Source organism: Myotis daubentonii, chromosome 4 (assembly GCF_963259705.1).
Source record: "Myotis daubentonii chromosome 4, mMyoDau2.1, whole genome shotgun sequence".
Taxonomy (NCBI): Eukaryota; Metazoa; Chordata; class Mammalia; order Chiroptera; family Vespertilionidae; genus Myotis; species Myotis daubentonii.
In genome coordinates, this window is record NC_081843.1 from 106883916 (window position 1) to 106909510 (window position 25595).

Here is a 25595-nt window from a genome sequence, read left to right on the forward strand (position 1 = left end):
ATGTGTCTGGCTTGTTCCTTGGCCCGGGAAGGTGCACCACAGCACAGGCCACTTAATGACGGGCTAAAGCGCCCGCCGCCACTGGGGCCAGGCTCTTCTCCCGGCTCACTCCTTCCTCCCTGGTTCCTCCTGTCTGCTCTCTTGGGTCCCCCAGGTCACTAGTTCCCTGCTGATCATTTGGCCAGGAGGTCACTGACCCCACAACAGCCAGGCAAAGGAGTGACCTAGAAACAGCCTCTCAACTAAGACCCCAGACAAGTGTCTCTTGTCTGCCCACTGGACTGAGACCTGGGTAAAGGGGGCAGCCGAACATCTGCGCTGATATTTGTGAGAGTGGTGGTCGGGTCTGCAGTCAGTTCCTCCTGCGCCCAGCAATTCAGCCAGCGCTACAAAGGGCACCGAAGCGCAGCTCTTCAAAGATCTAGGCGTAGCTCAGGAGTTGAGCGTTGATCTACTAGTACAGCGGTTCTCAACCTGTGGGTCGCGACCCCTTTGGGGGACGAACGACCCTTTCACAGGGGTCGTCTAAGACCATCGGAAAACACATATTGAATATATAATTACTTATTTTTTTGTGATTAATCACTATGCTTTAATTATGTTCAATTTGTAACAATGAAAATACATCCTGCATATCAGATATTTACATTATGATTCATAACAGTAGCAAAATTACAGTTATGAAGTAGCAACAAAAATAATTTTATGGTTGTGGGTCACCACAACATGAGGAACTATATTAAAGGGTCGCGGCATTAGGAAGGTTGAGAACCACTGCACTAGTATGAACCAGGGGGCAGGCACATCCCCAGGTTTTGGGCTTGATCCCCAGTAGGGGGCGTGCAAGAGATAGCCAGTCAGTGATTCTCTCTCATTGTTGATGTTTTTGTCTCTCTCCCTTCCTCTCTGAAATCAATAAAAAATATATATATATATTTTTTTAAAAGATCTAGGGAATGTACTTTAGGAGTCCAGGTTTAGCTACAAAAAGAATCAGGGACTAAAATAGGACACCAAAGTCTGAGCACAGAGGCAACGAGAGGTAGAGGAGTTCACGGAAGTCGAGAAAGATGGGTGGGAGCTGCTGTGAGATTGAAGGGAGTTTCAGAGAGACAGGCCTGAGCTGGGTCGTGAAGGGTGGATGGGAGTTGGAATGTGAGACGTGTTGATAGAGGAGAAGGCATCCTCAACACAGAGTTAGGAAGGCAAGGCCAAGAAAGAGCGAGGAGCTCTGGCTAGAGGAAGATGGGCTTGGAGAGATAGGTGTGACCAGAGTGGGTGAGTGTCATCGAGCTGCTCAGAGTGACTCGTGCTAACTTCCAGAAGCCAGGAGGCCGCACTGTCACTGGAGATTCCTGGGTGATGCTTCAGAGGCAAGGAGAATGAGCACAGCCAGGCTTCTGACCAGCAGAGAAGGGGCTACTGTCTGCCCTGTGAGACGGACACCCTCAGGGCTGCTGCATGATGGTAAACGGAAGCCGCACGCTCCCACTGTGGGCAGAATGAGAGCAGACTCTCCTCGCCCACTCACCATGTGCTTCACAGCAGACACAATCTGGGAGAAGATGAAATTGCTTTCTGGTTCCGAGAGCTTCCCTTCGGTGCTAATTTTCCCGAAGAGCTCCCCGCCCCCCGCGTACTCCATCACCAAGTGGAGCTTGGACAGGGTCTCCACGACTTCGTAAAGGCGGATGATGTTGGGGTGGTGCAGTTTCTCCATGCTGGAGATTTCACGGGAGAGCAGCCGCTGGGTTTTCTGGTCTAACTTGGTCTTGTCCAGGATTTTAATGGCCACCTTTTCTGGAAAAAAAGAAAAGAATGTGCCAGTGTTCGCAGGCTCGTAGAAATTTAGAACTGGCTCGGCTGCGGCGGCTCAGTGGTTGAGCGTCGACCTATGAACCAGGAGGTCACGGTTCGGTTCCTGCCTGGCGGCATTGTGGGCTTGATCCCGGATCCTGCAGGAGGCAGCCAATGAATGGTTCTCTCTCATCGTTGATGTTTCTCTCTCTCCCTCTCCCTTCCTCTCTGAAATCAATAAAGATATATTAAAAAAGAAAAAGAAATATAGAACCCGAAGGGACCTAAATCAGCCCCTTTATTTTATGAGACAGAGGTTAAATGGCTGTCCCCAAGCTCGCAGAGCTCATCCCTGATCTTCCCTGCACAGGGCCTGATGCCAACTCCTGCCTCCCAAGGAGGTTGTCGTTGATGATCTTTACCCAGTTTTCTGGATGACAGAAAGCCCCCCTTAATCAGACCCACTCACCTCCTCAGCCTCACCATCCATCACCCCTGTCCACCATCCGCCCCTCCTGCCTACCATCCTCACCACCTTTTCACCATCCTCACCTCCTTTTCACCATCCTCACCACCTTTTCACCATCCTCACCTCCTGTCCACCATCCTCCCCTCCTGTCCACCATCCTCCCCTCCTATACACCATCCTCCCCTCTTGTCCACCATCCTCCCCTCCTGTCCACCATTCTCACCTCCTGTCCACCATCCTCCCCTCCTATACACCATCCTCCCCTCTTGTCCACCATCCTCCCCTCCTGTCCACCATCCTCCCCTCCTGTCCACCATCCTCACCACCTTTTCACCATCCTCCCCTCCTGTCCACCATCCTCCCCTCCTGTCCACCATCCTCCCCTCCTATACACCATCCTCCCCTCCTGTCCACCATCCTCCCCTCCTGTCCACCATTCTCACCTCCTGTCCACCATCCTCACCTCCTGCCCACCATCCTCCCTTCCTGTCCACCATCCTCCCCTCCTATACACCATCCTCCCCTCTTGTCCACCATCCTCCCCTCCTGTCCACCATTCTCACCTCCTGTCCACCATCCTCACCTCCTGCCCACCATCCTCCCCTCCTGTCCACCATCCTCCCCTCCTATACACCATCCTCCCCTCTTGTCCACCATCCTCCCCTCCTGTCCACCATTCTCACCTCCTGTCCACCATCCTCACCTCCTGCCCACCATCCTCCCCTCCTGTCCACCATCCTCCCCTCCTATACACCATCCTCCCCTCTTGTCCACCATCCTCCCCTCCTGTCCACCATTCTCACCTCCTGTCCACCATCCTCACCTCCTGCCCACCATCCTCCCCTCCTGTCCACCATCCTCCCCTCCTATACACCATCCTCCCCTCTTGTCCACCATCCACCCCTCCTGTCCACCATCCTCACCTCCTGCCCACCATCCTCCCCTCCTGTCCACCATCCTCACCACCTTTTCACCATCCTCCCCTCCTGTCCACCATCCTCCCCTCCTGTCCACCATCCTCCCCTCCTGTCCACCATCCTCCCCTCCTATACACCATCCTCCCCTCTTGTCCACCATCCTCCCCTCCTGTCCACCATCCTCCCCTCCTATACACCATCCTCCCCTCCTGTCCACCATCCTCCCCTCTGTCCACCATCCTCACCACCTTTTCACCATCCTCCCCTCCTGTCCACCATCCTCCCCTCCTGTCCACCATCCTCCCCTCCTGTCCACCATCCTCACCACCTTTTCACCATCCTCCCCTCTTGTCCACCATCCTCCCCTCCTGTCCACCATCCTCCCCTCCTGTCCACCATCCTCACCTCCTGTCCACCACCCTCCCCTCCTGCCCACCATCCTCCCCTCCTGTCCACCATTCTCCCCTCCTGTCCACCACCCTCCCCTCCTGCCCACCATCCTCCCCTCCTGTCCACCATTCTCCCCTCCTGTCCACCATCCTCCCCTCCTGTCCACCATCCTCACCACCTTTTCACCATCCTCCCCTCCTGTCCACCATCCTCACCTCCTGCCCACCATCCTCCCCTCCTGTCCACCATCCTCACCACCTTTTCACCATCCTCCCCTCCTGTCCACCATCCTCACCTCCTGTCCACCATCCTCACCTCCTGTCCACCATCCTCCCCTCCTGTCCACCATTCATCATCCCTGTCCCCACCCTCACCTCCTGTCCATTAGCCTCACCTCCCATCCACAACTTGACTCCAACAATTCAGCAAACATTTGTTGAATGCTTATCCTATATAATAAAAGGCTAATATGCAAATAGACTGAATGGTGGAATGACCAGTTGCTATGATGTGCACTGACTACCAGAGGGCAGATGCTCAATGCAGGAGCTGCCCCCTGGTGGTCAGTGCACTACCACAGGGGGAGTGCCATTCAGCCAGAAGCAGGGCTCATGGCTAGCGAGCGCAGCAGTGGTGGAGGGAGCCTCTCATGCCTCCATAGCAGTGCTTAGGCCTGTGGGGAGCAGGCCTAAGCCATCAGTTGGACATCCCTTGAGGGCTCCCAGACTGCGAGAGGGTGCAGGCAGGGCTGAGAGACACGCCCCACCCCCGCCGAGTGCACGAATTTCATGCACTGGGCCTCTAGTTACTTATAACGCATGTGGGGGAACTCCAAGGATCAATATGATACAAGATCTGGCACCAAGGAGCTTGTGACCAGGACACCCAAGACTTTTAGCATACCATGGATTTGTTAAGCTCCAAATCTTGATTTTTCATCCAGACGTTCCCTTGCGCTCCAAGATGGCTCCTGGACTGATTGCTTCATGAATTCCACGTGCCTCCAAGTCAGTGCCTCCAAATCTTTACTGTCAAACCCATTTGTTCTCCTGTGTTCGCTATTGACTGCTAACTATCAAAGCCAGGGACCGGGGAGTCCTCCCCAATTCCTCCTGCCCCTTGTCTCCCCTCTCCTCCCCCCTCCAGTCAACAACAAGGTTCTCCAATATTCTAAAACTTTCCTCAAATGCATCCCCTTTGCTCCGACCTCATTGCCACTTCCTGAGTTGGGATGGACATCATCATTCATCTGGACCATTAGAGTAACATTTTATTCTGACTTCCCTGAGTCTTGTCACACCCCAACTTCAAGTTCACCTTCCTTACTGAAATCAAATTCTATTTATCCCTTGTATTAACTGCTTGCTTTAAGCTCTTCAATGGCTCCCTGATACAAAAATGGCAAAATCCAGATACGCACGAAGGCTCTCCGTGATCTAGCCCGGCCTGCATCGCCCAGTGCATCGCCCACATTGGTGGTGCATTGCAGGCCCCAGCCTCACCGAGCTGCTTTCAAACCTACAAATACTCGCCAGACCGGCTCACTCCTCTCTCTGCCTGGAATCCCCTTATCCCTGTGACTTGGATAATTTCTCCTCAAACCTCAACACCCAATCCCAGCCTTTCCTGGTCAACTGACCCTTTCCTGACACCCTCGGGGACAGCTGAGCACACCCTTTGTACCTTACCGGGTGACATCACTTGCTGATTGTTTCCTGTCTGTCTCCATTACATAGTGTGGGTCTCTCTATCAGGCTAGAATGTACCTCATTCATCTCTGTTAAAGGCCCAGTGCGAAGTGTGGGTACGAGAGAGTTTATTATATTTTTGAAAAGAGGAATAAGTGAACTGATAAATAAATAAATTGAGAGAGAGGAGAAGAAAGCGTTCAGGAAACTTGAGACTAGAGTAGCGAGAGGAAGACCAGGGGAGAAGAGGTCAGGAAGGGCACACAGAGAAAGGGACAGACACCGCCGCCCCCTTCACTGTTCTCTGTGGCAACAGATGGGACATAAAATATTCAGAAGCCAAGTGCATCATCTCTTTTGAGAAATTTCTAATCAGCCTGATTCTAATCATGATGGCTTCACCCACCCTATCAGCTTGCAAGGCCCAGGGGAACCTGAACTGTTCGCCACAAAAACAAACCCCGGCCAGCAGGGACCTGGATTGGAGCCTTTTTCTAGAGATTAGAGCAGCTGGCACCGGTTTAAAAACCACTGTCCTAGGAGCTGCCCCACGGGAGCCCTCGGCTATCCCAGGAAAGTCGCCCTTATTTATCTCATCGAGCCCGTGTCCACGCTTCTTAGGACACCCGCCACGATCCAGCCAAGTGGGCTTTGTATGGGGACCATACTGATAGGAATGGCACCCCATGTTGCCTACTCTGGCGTGGCCTGGCTGTGGGACAGGCATTGAAATTCCCAGCAAGGCTTCCCAAAACACTCGCCAATGAGTCACCTTCCTCTTTTAGACGTACAGCTTTTATTTATTTATTTTTATATTTTATTGATTTTATACAGGAAGGGAGAGGGAGATAGAAACATCAATGATGAGAGAGAATCATTGATTGGCTGCCTCCTGCACGCCCCCCACCGGGGATCGAGCCTGCAACCCAGGCATGTGCCCTTGGCCGGAATCAAACCCGGGACCCTTCAGTCCCCAGGCAGACGCTCTATCCACTGAGCCAAACCAGCTAGGGCTAGACGTACAGTTTTTAGAGGAACGTTCCCCCTTTCTTTTCATTCCCGTCCACTCAGAGTAGCCAAATGTCCCCTCTCCATTGACAGCCACGGTCTTTTCGCCCTGACTCTCTTTGTCCTCTTTTCATCCTCCTGCCTGAGATTCTGTTTCCCAGCGCCTGAACAGCCACCTGTGCTCATCGCCTTGCAGGCCTCTGCACCCAGGTTTCCCTTCCTGCCCCTCTTTCAGTTCCACTCATTCTCATTTTCCTACTCTTTCCTCCGCTCGCTCGGGGGACGGGGGCTCGCTGATGGGTAGAAGCCCAGGAGAGAGATGGGGCGTGGTGCCAGGACTAGGGCGTAAGAGTTGGGAGGTGAGGCTGGGATTCCTTTCTTCTGTTGCATCGGCCTAATGTGCTCAGTTAGCTGCCGGTACATTCTCTGGCTTGTTTGAAATTGCTGTTGATCTGATTTCCGCACTGCCTGTGCTTTTGACCTTCCTCCCCTTTGGCACATGGATCCCGTAACCAGAGGGTGACTTGCACCTTAGACAAGAGGGCTGGTTAGCAGTGAGGATCTCATGCCAGTGAGGCCACCCAAGTGCCCAACTGCACCACAGGAAAATGCCATGCTCTCCGCAACTCAGGGACAAGAATGAACTTAATTCAGACACCTGAGGAGTCCAAGAAGGAAGTCATGTATAAATACCAGTTGTTGCTTCTCTTTCTCCGGTCCAGCCCACGCTGGAGCCTGTCTACAGAATCAGATGCCGTCTTGTGGCTCCTGTCTCTATGGTGGACATGCCCTGTCACTCTGCTCACCTTCACAGACACACCTGTCTGGACCTTGGGCTCTGTTGAGCGAGTCATGGGGCCGCGGGACCTTAAGGCTGCTGCTAACTTGACATGGGATGCCCTTGACCCCAAGTTGGCCCATCATCGACTGGTTAGTGAGCAATCAGACAGGGGCGGGCAAAAGCAGGTTAACAATAGTAATAAATAATCTACACTAATAAAAGACAAAGATGCTAATTGACCGTACCTTTGCTACACCTAAGCCACGCCCACCAGCCAATCAGAGTGACTGTATGCAAATTAACCCAGCCAAGATGGCGGCCGGCAGCCACAGAGCTGGAGCAAGCAGGAGGCTTGGTTGCCCCGGTGATGGAGGAAGCCAAGCTTCCTCCCTGCCCTGAGCCGGCTATGGCCTCCGCTCATGGCAACAAAGTTTCAATTATAGAAGCTAAATAAATCCCAGATACCTGCTTCCAGCCAGCCTCCACTGGGAGCTTGGGTGGCTGGGGGCCATGGCCAGCCTGCAAACAGCCATCAGCCCCTCACCCAGGATGGCCACACCCTCATGGGGTGAGGGTCCCCGCTGGGGGGCTTAGCCAGCCCGAAAATGGCCCTCAGCCCCTCACCCAGGCTGGCCAGGCACCCCAGTGGGGACCCCTACACTGAAGGGGCTGTGGCCAGCCTGAAAACGGCCCTCAGCCCCTCACCCAGGATGGCCAGGCACCCCAGTGGGGACCCCCACCCTGAAGGGGCTGTGGCCAGCCTGCAAACAGCCATCAGCCCGTCACCCAGGCTGGCCAGGCACTCCTATATAATAAAAGGGTTATATGCAAATTGACCCTAACAGCAGAACGACTAGGAATGACTGGTCACTATGACACACACTGACCACCACGGGGCAGATGCTCAATGCAGGAGCTGCCCCCTGGTGGTCAGTGCACTCCCATAGGGGGAGCTCTGTTCAGCCACAAGCCAGGCTGACGGCTGCCAGTACAGCAGTGGTGGTGGGAGCCTCTCCAATCCCCCCAGGGAGCGGGCCTAAGCCAGCAGGTGGTCATCCCCCGAGGAGTCCCAGACTGTGAGAGGGCACAGGCCGGGTTGAGGGATGCCCCCCCCAAGTGCACAAATTTTTGTGCACCGAGCCTCTAGTGTATGAATAAGAATACAAGAATAAACTCTGTGATTCACGTACTATAAACCTACTTTTGCCCATCCCTGTATTCTCTCTCTTTAAAATCTGAGCTGAAATAGAATGAAACATGTGGATGGAGATGGACAAGAAAGCTGAGAGCATTCAGTATGTGGCAGTGGGACACGCAACCATCATTCTTGGCCGTGTACCTTCTGACAACAGGGCAGAGCAGCTCAGGCTGGGGCCTAGGAGAGACCATGTCAGGGCGGACTCTCGGGGAGAGGGCAGAGCAAGCCCATGGGCTTAGGAAGTTGTAAATTGTACAGATCGCAAGGGTTCCTTTTCTGTGTTGTAACTCCCTTTGGTCATGTCCAGGCTTCAGCTAAGCAAGAGGTAAGCGGGGAAGAGCCCACACGGCCTGGCTCTCTGCAGCCCCCCCCACCCCACCCCCCCACCCCCCGCCCCAGGCCAGCGTGCTGGGCGCTAGGACCCAGCGTGACTGGTACCCAGCAGGGGTGGGCCTTTGGTAGACAGCAAGGAACCCAGCAGCAATGAGGACGGTGCAGAGCAGACAGTACGGAGGGGGCCAGCAGGGAGTGAGCAGAGGTGGTCCTGAGAGCAAAGCCCTTTTCCCCAAATATAACACAAGTAGCAGCCTCGGGTCAGGAGGGGAGACTGGAGGTCTCCGGGCCGTTCTGCGTCATTGGTATTGACGCACAGATACAAACGGGAGGCATAAACAAAAGCTTGGACTGTGAGTTGCCTTGGAACCAAGCCACACTTTTTTTTTTGTTAATCCTCACCTGCAAGTATTTTTCCATTGCTTTTTCAGAGAGAATGGAAGGGCCAAAGGGAGGGAGGGAGAGAGAGAGAGAGAGAGAGAAAGAGAGAGAGAGAGAGAGAGAGAGAGAGAGAGAGAGAGAGAGAGAGAGAAACATCGTGAAAGAGACACATCGACTGGTTGCCTCCTGCACTCATCCTTGAGAGGGGACCGGCGGGGAGTGAACCCACAATCCAGGTACATGCCCTTGACCAAGAATCAAACCTGTGAACCTCCATCACGTGGGCAGAGGCTGTAACCACTGGGAACACCGGCCGTGGCCCCACAGTGTTTGAGCGAATTCATTCGCACGGTGTAGGGGGAGAGTGTTTGGGGTCAGAATCATCTAAGGTTGAACTGCTGAGGCCACATGTAACTTCTGTGGGTCTCAGTGTCCCTATCTATAAAGCGGAAACAAAAACATTGTCCTCACCCCCTTACCGTGAAAATTGACTGAAATAACAGAGGGCAGGGCTCAGGTGACAACGTGTCACTGGCTTCCTGGCCCTGGGCTCCTGGCCCCGCCCCGCACTGGGTCCCGCCCCCACGGGGCGCTGGGGCGCAGGTCCTACCTTTGGTCAGGGAGTGAATCCCCAGCTTGACTTGGGAGAAGTTCCCGCTGCCGATTTCCCCGCGGATGCGGTAGAAGCCGATCCGCTTCCCCAGCGTGATCTCTCTCACCACCTTCTCGTCCTGGGACATGTCCCGGGTCAGCTTCTCGAAGGGCGTCAGCTGGCGCGCCTGCCCCTCGGCCTCCTCCTTGCTGCACTCCGTGGGGCAGCCACTCTCCACGCTGTCCCGCCGGTCCCACCGGGCGCAGTGCGGGCTCACCGGGCCGCCTCCATCCACGCACACTGCTGTCATCGTCATGGCACCGCAGCGGCTCCCGTCTCCATCTCAGCCAGGAGGCGCGGCCAGCGGCAGGTTGGGAGGCGCAGAAGAGGCCCCTTGGGTGGGCGAGGGGCGTTAGGGACCGCCAGGGCCCCAGCCCATCAGAGCCGGCCTGCAGGAGGCAGCGGAGCCCGCAGAGCTTCCCCGGAGGCCCTCACCTTCCTGTGCTGGACTTCCAGCTCTCACTGTGCGGGGGGCGCACGTCCTTGCACCGCTGTCACCCCCTGTCCGGCTGCAGGAACTTCCTGGCCGCAGTGCAGCCTGATGCTCTGGGCTAGGCGCTGGTCCTGGGACCACGGTCCGGTTTGCTATTTCCTTTGAGGGTCAGAGGATCTATCACTGTGGAGGCCCCCGGGGCCCGGGCTGCTGGCGCTCAGCTCTGACCTCCCTCATTTCACGAGGCTCTTGCCGGCAGGTCGGCAGGTCGCAGGGCCCGAGACCTAATCATCTGGAGCCCCAGAAAGAAGAAAGCTGCCAACAGCCTTCCGGCCGGGGCGGGCGGCCGGCGAGTGGAGGATTAAGTCCTGCTATGTCACTTTAGCCGGCCTTTATTTAGATGAGCCTTCCCCTAAGCCGTGAGCTGTCTCAAAAATTTGGCAGGTGCTGTTCGCCCTAAGAACAGAGAGGAAGAAAATGTATTAGCGAGGCGAATAAACTGCACAGGGTGGGTGACGAGTAGGGGGTCTGCTCTGGAAGCGCTGACCTGAGAGCACTAGGCGAATTTCAGCTCTGATGCAGGCCAGCAGTAAATGCCCGATTACATGTGACTTAGCAAGAGGAAAAAGGTATGTACACCTGCTCCTCTGGCCTCCTTTTAGAAAAGCCCTCACAGCCTGCAAACACTTCTAGCAAAACAGGTTTTCTATTTTGGGATGTTTAGGAAAATATGCATGTTGCTTTGGGTTGCTTTATTTTATTTTATTTTTAAAAATATTTTTAAAATTGATTTTAGAGAAGAAGGGAGAGGGAGAGAGAGATAGAAACATCAGTGATGAGAGGGAGTCATTGATAGGTTGCCTCCTGCACGCTCCACACTGGGGATGGAGTCCACAACCCGGGCAGTGCCCTGATCGGAACCGAACTGTGATCTCCTGGTTGACAGGTTGACACTCAACCACTGAGCCACGCCAGCTGGGAGCTTTGAGTTGCTTTAAAACCAGATTTTTAAAATTATAATAGGATAGTCATGATGATAAAGATGTTCTGTTAACATCCGTTTTCAAAAGCTCTTACATTGATTCAAATAAAAATGTTATGCTTCCAATGTGGTCTCAGTTGTAGGTTCTCCTACAACATTTTCTGTACTTTTTGCTCCTACTCGTTCTTCCTGTTGCCATTCTATGCCAAAGGCTAAATGTCCTCCTCGTCTTATTTCCTGGGTATTTTTGGTCAGGTGTCCGCCTGCCGGCCCAGCGGCTCATTTTGAAGGTGCGGAGCAGAGGGTGGAAATCTGTGGCATCCTCCGTGAGAGGAAGCACTGCCCGCTAGACCGCCCTCCTGACCTGCTTTCCTGCGCCCTCTGGGAGGAAAGACTCACTTCCTCCCTGAGCCCCCAGGGCACTTGGTGCATTTCCCACAATGTCTCTTCTCCATGAAGGTGGGGACTGTAGGCCCTGCTGCCCGCTGTCTCCCTCTGCTCGGAGCACGGGGCCTGCAGACAGAAAGTGCTGCTAACTGGGTGTGGTGATTTTTGGATTTGGGCATTGCCTTGGAAACGTGAATCTCCACTTCTGTTGATGACATCACATTGCTCGGGTGAGTACAGGACTGCCTAAGGCATCTGCCCCTCACACTCCTGTCTCCCAGAGCTTGGCACCGTGCCAGGCACTTAGTCAATAAAGGTTCATGATGAAGGGATGCATTAACTTAGAATTCACTGACCGTTACATTAGGCAGGATTTAGTAGAGGCAAGTACCTTTATGTATCAACTAATGACACGCTCCCAACATTGGCTTGAATTCTTTCAGAAGGCTGATTTCAGTCCCCATTCTCCCCGCCACCCACCCCCCACCCCTGGCCGGGGCCACCTTCTATTCCATCAGGATTCCCGGCCCCACTTCTGCACAGATGAAAGCCAAGTTGGAATCCCACCTCCACACTGAGAATTGCTACAGGACTGAATGCAAGAGACAGAAAAGCCAAGTGCCCCCCAACCTTGCCTCTTCCAAAGGCTCAGGTGTCCCCAGGCACCCCGGGCTCACGCCTCCTGGAACCTGGTCTCTGGCCCCCATGTGGTGCTTGCCCAGGACTTTCCTCTGCTCCCCTCCCCTCCCCCTCCTGATTTGGGCTCTGTATCTTCAACTCCATTCAGGCCTGCGATTGAGAATCAGGTTTTGGATTTGCTGATTAACTTCAGATTCCAATTGCACACGGAGGGGTCAGACTCAGCTGCCAAATGTGGTCGGATTACATACACCCGCAAATTACATTTCCTGCACAATGGCTTTGAAAAAATCCCGTCTTGCCTTAATGATCAGGAGACAGTTAATCTGGCCGATGAGAAGGAGGATTTTACAATTTTAAAACATTGCTGTGGGTTTGTATTGAGGAAGATTTGTAAGTTGAGACAGGTTGCCAGCCAACTGGAGGAAAATTGAACCTCTACCTCCTGCCAAGAAAAATGCCAACTAGATCACCTAAATAAAAGCAAATTAAATGAAACTATAAAATACTAGGAAAAAAACCCCGATTTTTTCATGACCGCGGAGGTCATAAAAGAGATCATTAAATTTGACTACATAAAATGGTAACTTTCTGTTTTCCAAAAGAAAGCACTAATGAAACAAGATCAATGGTAAACTGGTAGGAACGCTTTCCAGCATGTGTGATAGACAAAGGGCTAATTTCCTAGATAAAGAATTTTCACAAATCGATAAGCAAAAACACCAATATCTTAAAAATTATAAAGAATGTCAGCAGACATTTCACAGAAAGTACAGATGACTCTATACTATATAAAAAGATGCTCAATCTCAATTGCAAAAAAAAAAAATACACATAAATCAGGTAGCAAATCCATAAATTAGACACTGAAATTAGATTTTTCTACAAATAAAGTTGGAAACTACAAAAAAATGTGATAATGCACTGGTCACAGAGGGTTTGGGGAAACTCATTGTTACTAAGAGTCAGAATTCCTACAGCTGCCTGGAGGGCCATGGGCTGTAACAGCCAATGAAGTACAAGTGTCCATATCCTTTGCCAGGAATTTCGCTTCTAGAATGTATTTTCTCTGCATGCAGGGAGCTTCCAATCAGATTGCACTCAGAATGAATGTCCCGTCCAGAGGCACCATATACCTGAGCAAAGGCTCCAAAATTAAAGAAAGGTATCCATACAACCAAAACAATAACAACCAAAAGGCACTTGAAGGAAACACCAATGCAGGAAACAGGAGGCAAAGATAAGATATTGCATCCATAAAACCAGAATAAAATGAGAGAGAGCAAGAAAGAGTTCTCTTGGAAATTGAAATTGAAGAATTGTAAAAAAAAAAAAAAAAAAAAAAAAAAATTCTAGAAGAGATCAACAATAGTGAAAAAAAGACAAGACAACCAGCTGATCGATTCCGAAAGTCCAGCACCTAATTATTAGGCTTTCTAGTGACACTCCTGCCCGCCCAGTAAAGTAAGACACATGGTTTCTGTTGAACTTGACCTGCCCACAAACCTCAGAAATGACAGAAAACTATGGGGTCTCACAAACTCTAGTAGAATAAGAAGAGTAGGTGGAAAAAACCTTCACGGAAAAGATAAATCATGGTTGCGTGTGTAAATACTCATTTTCACTTTGCAAAACGTGTTTTTCCTTCTGAATATGTTTCTTAGATGTGGGTGAATAGAAATCCTGATTGTGGGCTGTGGGGTTGCTATAAATATATTTTTATTACTTTCTAATTACATCATGTTGAAAAGTAAGCAAGCAATGGAGATGACAACATACCGAATCACAGATAAAATCTCCCTTTCCTAGATGCGACTGGGGTTTGTTGTCATTTTGCCTTTTGCCCTTTCGATGATTTTGACTAATGTTTATGGACATTAATGAGAGCGTAGGAACCCAAACAGCCAAAACTATGGGGCCCCGCCATTGTAGATCAGACCTCTGGTGAAGGCGGAATGTCCTTCATTATTAACTTACTGTTGCGGCACAGCAATGCATTAAACAAGATTAAAGAACACAGAGCTTGCATGGTAATTTATTTTCTTGACTTGCAACCCACTGTGAAAATAATATCAAAGAAAACCATCCCGCCTTTGTTGTCTTTGTCCGAGTTTAAATGACAAAACTTCTGGGCAAGGCTCTCGGGCACCCGGGCACCGTGGCAAAAGAAGGCAATGACAGCCAAACCCTTCTCCCATCGGTGCGCCTCAGGGGAATGACTAGCGAACACGCTTCATTTGAAAATCGAGTTTTACCATTTAACAATCTTTTGCGACGCCTCAGCTTTTGGCCTTGGCTCTTTGTTTCTCACCGCACATGCCAAGATCCCCACGGGTGGAGGAGGGCGCAGCTGGGAAATTTGGGAGCAAATGGAAAATCAGGGTGAACCGGTTGTGCCTTGTGACGAACAGCAGCGCTGCTCCTGGCTCCTGCTTGTTCCTCCTGATCTCACGGGCTGCTTTCCTGGCCACTCGGCCGGTCGCCTTCGTTCCATTGACCACCTATAGCCAGTCCACCCCGTCCGATGGGCTGACATCAGCTCTTCCCACAGGAATTCTCCCACACTTGAGGCTCCCTTGATGGTCAAGGTCACTGACTCAAGCACCCAGGTGGGCCGTGCAGGGGCTTAGTACAGCGTCCACGCCCCTAATGATGAAGAGGCCCACGCCCAATTGCAGCCAGTGTGGCCATGCTGCAATGCCGGCTTACTTTTGCCAGCCTTTCAATTCTTTAAAAGCAACTGGAAATCAAGATACTTTGGGTGAGCTCTTCCAATTTGTAGATGGTGGATCGAATGTTTTGAAACATTGTATGGTCCCGTGAACTGAGCCATCGGGCCAGATTTGGCCTTCAGGCTGCCAATTTGCAGGCTGCTCTCAGTTTTCTAGGTATGTCATCAGGATAAAAGGGGAGGGCGGCCACAGGGCCATCATGAAATATATGCTGGAAAGGTGCATATTATCCCACTCTTAGGGTTTTGCATCAGCACCGTACAGTATTGCCGTGTTTAAAGCACACGCAAATAAACTGTTTGTTTGTTTGTTTGTTTGTCTCAGTGTTCTCCAAGTTTGGGTAACCATCGAATTCATTCTCACAGGACACCTTTCTGTTATTGGCATTTTTCTTACAACTCGGACCTCAGAGTTATACAAAGCTGTAACGTACTCAGCTGCACAGAAGGGAATTACGGATTGAATCACAAGCAGGTGGTGCTGAGCAGAAAACAAAATGTGTTCTTCCTCAGAAATCACTCTTCTAGAAAATACCGTGAGGGAACAATGCTTGCCCATTAGCAGCGCGTGCTTTACTTGTAGGAGACTGAAAATGACTGTAAGTCAAAGCAGAAACTGCTCTCTTGCTGCCTTGTAACTTTCTTCAGCGCCAATGTCCCGGGCTCACTACGAACAGCGTCCGGGTGATGGCCTTAAGGATGTTGGAAAATTCTTTCCATTTGAGCAGAACTCGGGAAAGTCTTGCAGCAAGAGGCTGGAGGCCGGTCACCGAGGAGGAAAAGCAGTTGCAGAACAAAGGCTCTCACTTCGACTATCACAAGTTCAAGTGGAACTTGAAACCTTCGTGAAGAGCCTCCCGTGCCTCCTAAGTGATGCCTTCACGCGGGAGACGCAGCACATCTGAGGGTTCTTAAATACTTGCCCAGCGGTGGAGGAAAGCGAGGGGTGCTGGTGGCGGGCGACAGGAGAGAAGTTATTCGCTACAGAAAAGGGAGCGAGTGTCAGCGCGCAATGGCAGTCTGAACGAACAGGATAGAGGTATTTTTTAAAAAAATATATCTTCGTAGATATGCACATTTTATATGTAACAGAGATAGCATTTTAAACCACCGGCAAAAGAGAGATGATTCGGTAGACCACGCGTGCCAGGACTGAACCAAGAGGCGGCTTAGGTAGACTTCAGCTCCCCGCCATCTCAAAGTCTCCACCAGATCCCCTACTTTGATATAGATTATTCATATTTTTTAAGTTAATGTAAGGTGCAAATGAACAGGGAGGCTCATGCTTTTCCAGTAATATTACTACCCCAATATTGGGTGTTAGGACACATGCATATATATGTCTGTGTTTATTTGTATATTCATAGAGAGAGGTTTGGGAGAGTACAGAGTTGTGAGAATTTTTATTCCTTTACAAGTTATGGGTACATGACACGACTTTGAGAAACTCTGCTTTTCAGGGAGATTCTCCCAAATTAAACCACAAATGGGGGGGCGGGGGCAGTAAGGATGGATTCAGAGTCAGAACGAGGTTAGAGTTGTGCTTTCACTAAATGCCAGTGTGGCCTAAACAAGTCCCCCCCATCTCTGGGCTGTGTCTCCACTGGCCAGTGAGAGCAGTGGACACCATGATGTCTAAAGATCCTGCCGGCCCTGGCTCTGAGATTCTCTACTCAACGATGGAGGGTGGATTCCAAAATGTTTGTGGGAAAAAAACACAAAAAAACCGCAAAACCCCTCCTGAAGTTCAAGTGTCACATTGCCCCCTTCTGGACCTTTCTAGTGTCCACATGCATGAGGTTATTAACCCGCAAGCCCTCATAGACATGCTGAAATATGACAGCCCAGTTCCTTCCCCCTCACAATTTAGAAAGCCAGGTTTGAGGTTTTCTAATAGAAGGATTAGAAGACAACCCAGGAAAGGGGAAAGGAAAAAGGGTGCCAAAGGTTTGGGGTCAACATGGGGGAGGAGCAGCACTCAGGAGAGCTTCACAGTTTTATCTTCATCAAATTCCCCCAATTTAATAAGCACTATTAGCTGTTCTTCATCAAGTGCCTACTATGTGCCAGGGACCAGTTCTTTAAATCCTTCCAATGACTTCCAGACAGGCCTGAGTGGCTCCTGCTTGTGCCCACCATTTTGCCTTTTTCCCATCCTGTGGAGATGGTCTTCCTTCTAGAAGCATTCCCTGCCTGCTCCTGCCCACACTGCTACCCCGCGGTGACACGTGAACTGGTCCGCGGCTCCGTGTTTTTTCTATTTGATTTGTGCGAGTCGAGCTTCCTCACGAGTTCTCCTTGTGTCCATGTGGCATGGTCAGGGCCTCCGTCCATCGCCTGCCTTCTACATCACCTGGAACAGTGCTGCTCACCTAGGGCTGGACAGCTCACAAGGTGGCCTTATCTTTACCTCCTTCCTTCCTCGTTCCCCTGCAGGGAAAGTCACCTGTACTTTGGGTAGTAACCTCTCTTCTTTACTCTGAAGGTAGAAAATCAAGCTTCTCATTTTCTTCTCCAGATGTGTCCCCTGTCACACCTTGGCAAATGGTAAGCATCCTTCCTGATGAAACCCTTAACAACCCTTAACTCCTCTTTTTTCTTCTGGCTCATGTTCAACATGTCAGCAAACTCTATTGGCTCTCCCTTCAAAACATATCCTGAATGCAATCCTTTGATCTCATTACTAGAGGCCTGGTGCATGAAATTCGTGCACGGGTAGAGTCCCTAGGTTTTCTTTTAGTTGCCTCAGTCTATCATCAATAGTTTTCACCTTCCTCTTCTCACTGACCGCCCTCCACCCTACTAACTTGGTTAATGTTAAACTTATCTTGTCTTCCCTCTGCTCAGTCCTAACCAATAGGCTTGTTCTTCTCAGCCTTCATTGAGTGGACATCCTGCTCAGATCACACAGAGAGCTGACAGTGCAGTGGGGATGCAGGACACAAGGCAAGAACCTTAGAAGCAGCCCCTATATCTATAGGTGTACCAGGGTCAAAGAGTAAGCTGCTTTAAAAAAAAAAAAAAATCAAATAAGTATTCACCTTAATGACCAACCTCTGGGGAAGCAGGAAATTCATAAACCATGCAGAGACAAGCAGTGAATCTAGGCTTTACATGAAAATACACGGAAACCGCACTGGCCTTCCATCCAAAAGGAGCCTGGTAAATAATGACGTAAACCCATGAAAGAACATGAGTCACAAAGTCCAGGGTCTGGCAGGCCCCCCGGCCTGGGAAAGACAAAATGAACTGCTCTTCTGAAAATGAGGCAGGGCCCTCCCGGGTCTGGCTCTGCCTTTCCTGCTCCAAGAACTGCCGGCACAGGCGTCCTCGCGGAGGACCGCGGTGACCTAAGAGAAAGGCAGATCTCATCAGAGCCGCTTTCTTCCCTGGAGCGGAACCCATCCGGGAACCACTGAAAAGTGATTACAGGTGCTGGAGAGGCTGCCTGCGTGCTGCCCGCTGGGAGCCGAGGCTTGGGAGCCAGTTCTGGGAACTGCACACTGTTCCCTGGTGCTTGCTAATTGACCGGGCACTTCTGGCTGAAAAACATCCCCCCAGGGAGGCGAGTGGAAGTAGGTAAGCAGCCTGTCTCACCTCACGGGGCCTTTCCCCAGCAAAGTTTGAGGTCTGGAAACGAGAGAGGATTTCAATACATAAACTGCGAAAAGATCACAGACTGAACATGCAAAGATTCAGAAGGTTCTGCTGTGATGCGCAGCCCACACTCCTCCTCCCCTTCGCCCTGTACTCCTTCAGCCTGGGTTCGCGAATGCTTTAGCACTGTGAAGATAAAGGGCCGCTGTTTCTATGGGCAGGCCCTTGGTCGTATTGATTTCAGGATTCTGGGCACCTGGTACCCAGGAGGCGTCTATACATGCTGGCTGAATTGACTGGAATTGTACAGCTGTGTGAAAGGTAGTGTGGGTTCTAGAAGATACAGAAATAGATATTTCTGTCTTAAGCATCCTTCTCTGGCTGAAAAAACAACCACCACCACAACACAAACCCCCCCATGGCAAATGAGTGTCCCCTGATCAAGAAGAAAAGGCGAAAATGTAACAAAACGACAGACACTCTTTCAAGTGTTCAATCCTGAAACAAACAAGGGCAGGCTTATTGCGAGGGCCCCTCCCCGGAGCTCCTCCGGCTAGAAAACGTCTGCACCAAATGTCGGTGGGTTCGATGAAACGCCCCGTTGTGCGCCGGTGAAGCACGCCGCGAATGTGGATAGACACTCCTAAGAAGGTTATTTGAATCGCGAGCGACAGAATGTTTACACACCAGCAGTTGCTCCAACCCACAGACAATAAAAACAACCCAATTACGGCTTTCCTTGGAGGGCTAGTGAGATTAACATGAGCACAGTGAGCGTCAAAGAGGCTCCGTTTCTCTTATTTTATTTTAGGGTGTCAGTAGCTTGCAGCAGGATTTGCTTTATTTCAATAGGAAATAATCCTGCTCTATTTTCAAGACCTCCTTCGCACTTCTCCATTCCGCCCAAACCGCTCTACGAATACACACGCCCATGCACTTGCCTTTGACCTTGTCCCTGCTCCTTGCCTTCCTTGTGTTTACTCTTCCCCAGGGGAGCCAAAACCAACACTCATTAGCAGTGAATTAAATCCCACCTCTGGGACGCTGGGGAGTTGGTGTTTACTCAGGGCTCCAAGGCATCCTAGTCCCTCTCCCCTCAAAGACACTCCATTAAATACCCAGCCCTGAAGGCAAGTTCTGAGACCTGAATCAGTTATACGAGTTATGCCTCAAGTTTACCTCGCCTCTCACGAAATAGCCTTTCGTGCCTGGGTAGCGTTTGTCCCCAGCTTGGCCAACCAGGAACACACTTGGTCCTTGTCTTCCTTAACCTTCAGACCCCACCGTAACATCACCGCGACATTCTCTTCTCTCTCTTCACCCAGAAAAGGCTGAGGCTCGGGAGGCAGCAGGGGGAGAATTAGGAAGGGTCACCGGGATCAAAGAGGTGTCATTAAAGACCAAGGTTAAGATCATCCCACACCCTCGTATTCCCAGTTACTATGTAGGGATGCACACACTGGAGAGGGAACGAAGCTGATAGGGAAAAGTAGATTCATTTGAAATACGGTATTGGAGGAGAGCTCTCTGGATACCCTGGACCACCAGACAGACCGACAAGCTGGACATTCAAGCGTTTCATGGCCTGGTCTGAGTTTTCCTCTTGCCTCTTACACATCCCTAAACCGAACCAACCGGGGCTGCAAGCAGATTGGCTGTTTCACAGTTTCCCTTGATGACCCAAGCACATTCCTGGGCTCTCAGAGTGCAGAGGGGCGGGTCCCACAGGGTTGTTTAATCTCTCGTGTTGTGTTTGAAAAACAGATGCAGGGAGGTAAAAGAGGCCTACTGGTGCCCAGCTGGTGTGGCTCAGTGGTTGAGCGTCGACCTATGAACCAGGAGGTCACAGTTCAATTCCAGGTCAGGGCACATGTCCAGGTTGTGGGTTCGATCCCCAGTAAGGAGTGTGCAGGAGGCAGCCAATCAGTGATTCTCTTTCATCATTGATGTTTCTATCTCTCCCTCCTTTCCTCTCTGAAACCAATAAAAAAAATATATTTTTTTTAAAAAGAGACAGACCTACTAGTCAGTGGAAAGAACAAGATTAGAACCAAGTATCTTTATGTCTTTCCACTATGCTAGCCCACCAAACATCCCAACAGAAAGAATGAATCTCTAAAACTAATTGTTGGGATTAAAAAACCAAGCTAGGAAAAAAAAAAAAAAAACAAACAGCTAAGTAAATATTTTTATTTGATATCAACTCAAAAGAAAATTTAGAAAATGTAAATATTTTCTTTTGACCAAAGAGGACTTCATTAGTAGAAGAGCTCTAAGTCACACTCTCCTACATGTTTCACAAGAGAATAATTTAGAAAATCATTGTTCTCCTCACATGCAGACTTTCTGTGATAAGTTGTTTGTGATGGCAAAAGAAAAAAGTATATATTTGGCTTAATAAATATCAATGGCTTTTTATTTTGTGCCATGAGTCCTCAGAACGCTCATAGGCCACAGCATATCTCAGCATTGAACCCATGTTACAAAATGTTCCCCACTCAAACAAAGGCAGCAGTAAAACTTGCCTGTTGTTAGTCTTTCCAAGAAAAGTCCCTGGCACAGAAACTGTACTTTTTCATTCTTTCAAACGGTGCCCAACCCATTTATCTTTCATGCCTGGTGTTACATTTCCCCCTCATGCTTCATCTCCATCCAAACCAGCTCACCCAACTCGTTTGCCAATTCACACTCATTCCTCTCTCCTGTGAGCCCAGCACGTCTGCGGCCTGTACCACACAAGCACTCACCAGGTGTGCCCTTGGCTTGTTCTTTACATGACGGTTGCATTTTATCCTCCTTATTAATAACCGTTTACTGAGGGCCTACAATATGTAGCTACTGCTCAACAAGTAGATGAACAGAGAATTTGTCATTCAAACCAGGACACTTTCAAGGGGAGGAGGAGGTACTATTAATAATAATAAGGCCACCCTCTCAATAAGTGATGGTGTGGCCCAGCTGGCATGGCTCGGTGGTTGAGCGTCGATCTATGAACCAGGAAGTCACGGTTCAATTCCTGGTCAGGGCACATGTGCAGGAGGCAGCCGATCAATGATTCTCTCTCATCATTGATGTTTCTCTCTTTCCTTCCCTGTCCCTTCCTCTCTGAAATCAATAAAAGGACATTTTTAAAAAGTGATGGCATGGCAGACATTGTAGGCTGGCTCACTCAACGCATTTGCTAACTCTCTTCTTCCTTCCTTGCTGTCTCCTGTTATAAAGGCTGGAAATCCCAACTCCTCTTTCTCCCTCACAGCTAGAGCTGGCCAGGAGGCACCGTTCTGGACAATGAGACCTCGGGAGGGGTTTCTAACTAACTTGTGATCCTGATAAAATGGGATTTTTTTAAATTAAATCTTTATTGTTCAGATTATTACATTTGTTCCTCTTTTTCCCCCCCATAACTCCCCTCCTCCCAGTTCCTGCCCCACCCTCCGCCCTCACTCCCCACCCACTGTCCTCATCCATAGGTGCACGATTTTTGTCCAGTCTTTTCCCGCATCTCCCACACCCCTTCCCTCCCCACCCCGCCCAAGAATAGTCAGTCCATTCCCTTTCTATGTCCCTGATTCTATTATAATCACCAGTTCATTCTGTTCATCAGATTATTTATTCACTTGATTCTTAGATTCACTTGTTGATAGATGCGTATTTGTTGTTCATAATTTGTATCTTTACCTTTTTCTTCTTCCTCCTCTTCCTAAAGGATACCTTTCAGCATTTCATATAATCCTGGTTTGGTGGTGATGAACTCCTTTAGCTTTTCCTTATCTGTGAAGCTCTTTATCTGACCTTCCCTTCTGAATGATAGCTTTGCTGGATAAAGTAATCTTGGTTGTAGGTTCTTGGTATTCATCACTTTGAATATTTCTTGCCATTCCCTTCTGGCCTGCAAAGTTTCTGTTGAGAAATCAGCTGACAGTCGTATGGGTACTCCCTTGTAGGTAACTGAGTTTCTTTCTCTTGCTGCTTTTAAGATTCTCTCCTTGTCTTTTGCTCTTGGCATTTTAATGATGATGTGTCTTGGTGTGGTCCTCTTTGGATTCCTTTTGTTTGGGGTTCTCTGCGCTTCCTGGACTTGTAAGTCTATTTCTTTGACCAGGTAGGGGAAGTTTTCTGTCATTATTTCTTCAAATAGGTTTTCAATATCTTGCCCTCTCTCATCTTCTGGCACCCCTATAATTCTGATGTTGGTAAGCTTGAAGCTGTCCCAGAGGCTCCTTACACTATCTTCATATTTTCGGATTCTTTTTTCATTTTGCTTTTCCGGTTGGGTGTTTTTTGCTTCTTCGCATTTCAAATCTTTGACTTGATTCTTGCGCTCCTCTGGTCTGCTGTTGGGAGTCTGTATAATATTCTTTATTTCAGTCAGTGTATGCTTAATTTCTAGTTGGTTCTTTATCACAACATCGAGGGTCTCATTAGATTTCTTGAGGATCTCATTATATTTATCGGCAGTCTCACCAGTCTTTTCGAGGGCCTTACTAAGTTTATCGGCGGCTTCTAGACAGTTCTTGAGAGACCTTAAAAGTGTGGTTTTGAACTCTATATCCTCCATTTCTGACATTTGTGTCCTGTTTCTTTGTCTCTGCATTTTTTATGCTTTCTTGGTGCACCCCCTAGTGGTTTTTGTGGGCAGTCTTGTTGTAGTTAAGCCTTGATTGTTGTAGGTAATACTGGGGGGGATTTGACCTCCAGGCCAATTGGCTGTGAGAATCAGCTGTGTCTGCAGGGGGAGAACTTCTGTCCTCTAGGGTTTCTGTCCTCTAGGGAGGTGCTAATCTAGCCTTTGCCTGAGGCTATCCAGCAAAAGCCTCCCTGCAGGGCTTGGGTGGGGCGGGTCCCACGGGATCAGCAGGGTGGGCGGAGCGAGCAGTTATGGCTGCTCTCAGTCCCGTCCCCAGAGGTTCTGCCTCTCAGTGTCCCAGCAACCGCTGCAAACCTCGGAGAGAAAGCTGAGTTCCAACCGATGCCAGACAGTCCTGCTTCTCCCGTTTGAGTCTGGGTCCCTAGAGACTCACCCAGATCTGGAGCTCAGAGCCTGAGACTCCCTCCCGATTGAAAACAACAACCGCGCCCTCCGCCGCCAGCCCACTTCGCGCGCACGTCCACACCTTTGTATTTTACTTCAGCACTGCGCCTCCTCTGAGTTTCAGTATGCTTTTCTCTTTCCTTCTAGTTGTAGAATTTCCCCTCAGCCAGCCTTCCTGTGGTTCTGGGTGATGTCTGTCCCGTCTTTTAGTTGTATTTTTGAAGTGGTTGTGCGAGGCAGCAATCTCCGGTGTTTACCTATGCCGCCATCTTGGTTTCTCCTCATAAAATGGGATATTTAAAACGAGCATAGCCCTTTCCCTTTCTTCTTCTGTGGAACGCCACCTAAAGACCAAGACGTGAGAAATATGACAGCAAAAGGAAGGATGACAGAGTAAAAAGCAGGAATAACCCAGGTCTTCAGAGCAGTTAAAACAAAGTTATCAGTCGCCTATTACAGGGATTTCCAGCCCTTTTCACCTCATGGCACACATAAACTGATCACTACAATTCTGTGGCATACCACAAAATATATTTTTGCTGATCTGACCAAAAAAATAGATATAATTTTGATTCATTCACACCGGACGGCTACTGTTGTGTTGGCTGCTGTCATTATTGTATTTGACAATAAGGGAAAAGAGGTCAGTGACCCTGACTAAACTGGCAGGTATTGCATGTTTTAAACATTCTTGTGGCACACCGGTTGAAAATCACTGGCCTATTACTATGTATGAATTGTGTTCCCCCAAATTCATATGTTGAGGGCTTGAACCCCCAAAGTGGAATTTGGAAATGGGGCCTTAGGGGTTAATTAGGTTTAGATTAGCTTGGATCATGAAGGTGGGGCCCTCATGATGGCATTAGTGCCCTTATAAGAAGGAACCAGAGAGCTAGGGGGCTTCCCCCTCTCTTCTCTCCTTCTCTCTCTCTCTCTACAATATGAGGACAAGGCAAAAAGGTGGCCATCAGCAAGCCAGAAAGAGAGCAGTCCTCAGAACCAACCATGCAGGCACCCTGATCTCAGACGTCCAGCCTCCGGAACTGTGAGAGAATAAATTTCTGTTGTTTCCACCTCCTGGTCTCTGGTATTTTGTTATAGCAGAGTGAACTGACTAATACACCTGTCTAGACTTCCTCCTCTCCAAGAAAATGCCCTTCTTTTATCTGAGTAGAAAGGTTCTTTGATTATGTGCAGCCAAAAGCATTCTTAACTAAGAATAGCTATCCTTATTTTGTTCCAATTACTTTAGACAGGTTTTCTTTAATCCTTACAACAGTCCTGAAAGGTGCCTGCGATGAAGAAACTGAATTCAGAAAGGACGTGGTAACTTGTCCAATGTCGTACAGTAGGGCAAAGCATGTTGATGGCTAGTCTAGCCCGTCTGACCTCAGAGCCTGCGCTTCCCACACACACAGGCAGCTGCTTTGACACCCGCCCGCCCCGTGAGCCAGAGCTGTGCCTGCCACAGGCAATCCCACTGGACAATGCTGCTAGAAAGGAGGACGGAAAAGACTTCATTTCCCCTACTTTCTGCCTCACTCCCACCCTAAGCGATGCGAGGGTGCCACCCCTGACTGAAGTGGAGGCTCCATAAAATGAAGGCTTAAACCAAGAAAGGAAAAGCAGAGCACAGGCCAAGCAGGGACTCAGTGCAGAAGGGAAGGGAAGTCTCAGAAAGCCATGCCAGGACTAGCACAGAACTGACCAGCCTGGGGAACTGAAGCTCCCCTCTGGAGGGCCCTTGTTTTCCTCTCATCCTAACTCAACACTCAACTCAACACTCAACCCCCAACTCTGTTTCCTTTCTCCTGTCTAAAATCCAAACCACCCAAACAACAGCTGCTAATCTGCAAGAACAGGTCCTCCCTCTTCCAAGAGCCACGCTTGACCAACTGTTGCTGAAACTCGCTGAATGTTGGCTGCTCTGGCTAAAATGAGATGCTCCTGCTAGCTTTCCGATGCCTGGCGTCTTCAAATAAAGGGCTGTGCTAATGGTGCTCTGCCTGGTTTCTTCCCACAGACCACATTGCAAAACTAAAGGGAGAAAAGTTGGAAGGAGTGGAATAAGAGAGCTATGTCCTCCCCTATAATAAGGGAAAGTCGATAGCTTCTGTCTAAAATCGAATCAGGGACCAGCCATCTAAGCAAATTATTTGGAAATAGGGGGGTAAGTTGTC

General features: G+C 49.8%; 1 protein-coding gene across 1 annotated transcript in view; it reads right to left on the minus strand.

The window, feature by feature from the left end:
• Positions 1-25595, minus strand: part of NIM1K (NIM1 serine/threonine protein kinase) — a 31165-nt gene that overhangs the window by 1871 nt on the left and 3699 nt on the right. The window contains exons 2-3 of the mRNA XM_059694825.1: positions 9573-10503; positions 1532-1800 (exon numbers count right to left, since the gene is read on the minus strand). Of these exons, the coding sequence (XP_059550808.1) occupies positions 1532-1800; positions 9573-9870 (567 nt within the window). The 5' untranslated portion in view covers positions 9871-10503. The remainder of the gene's footprint in view (positions 1-1531; positions 1801-9572; positions 10504-25595) is intronic.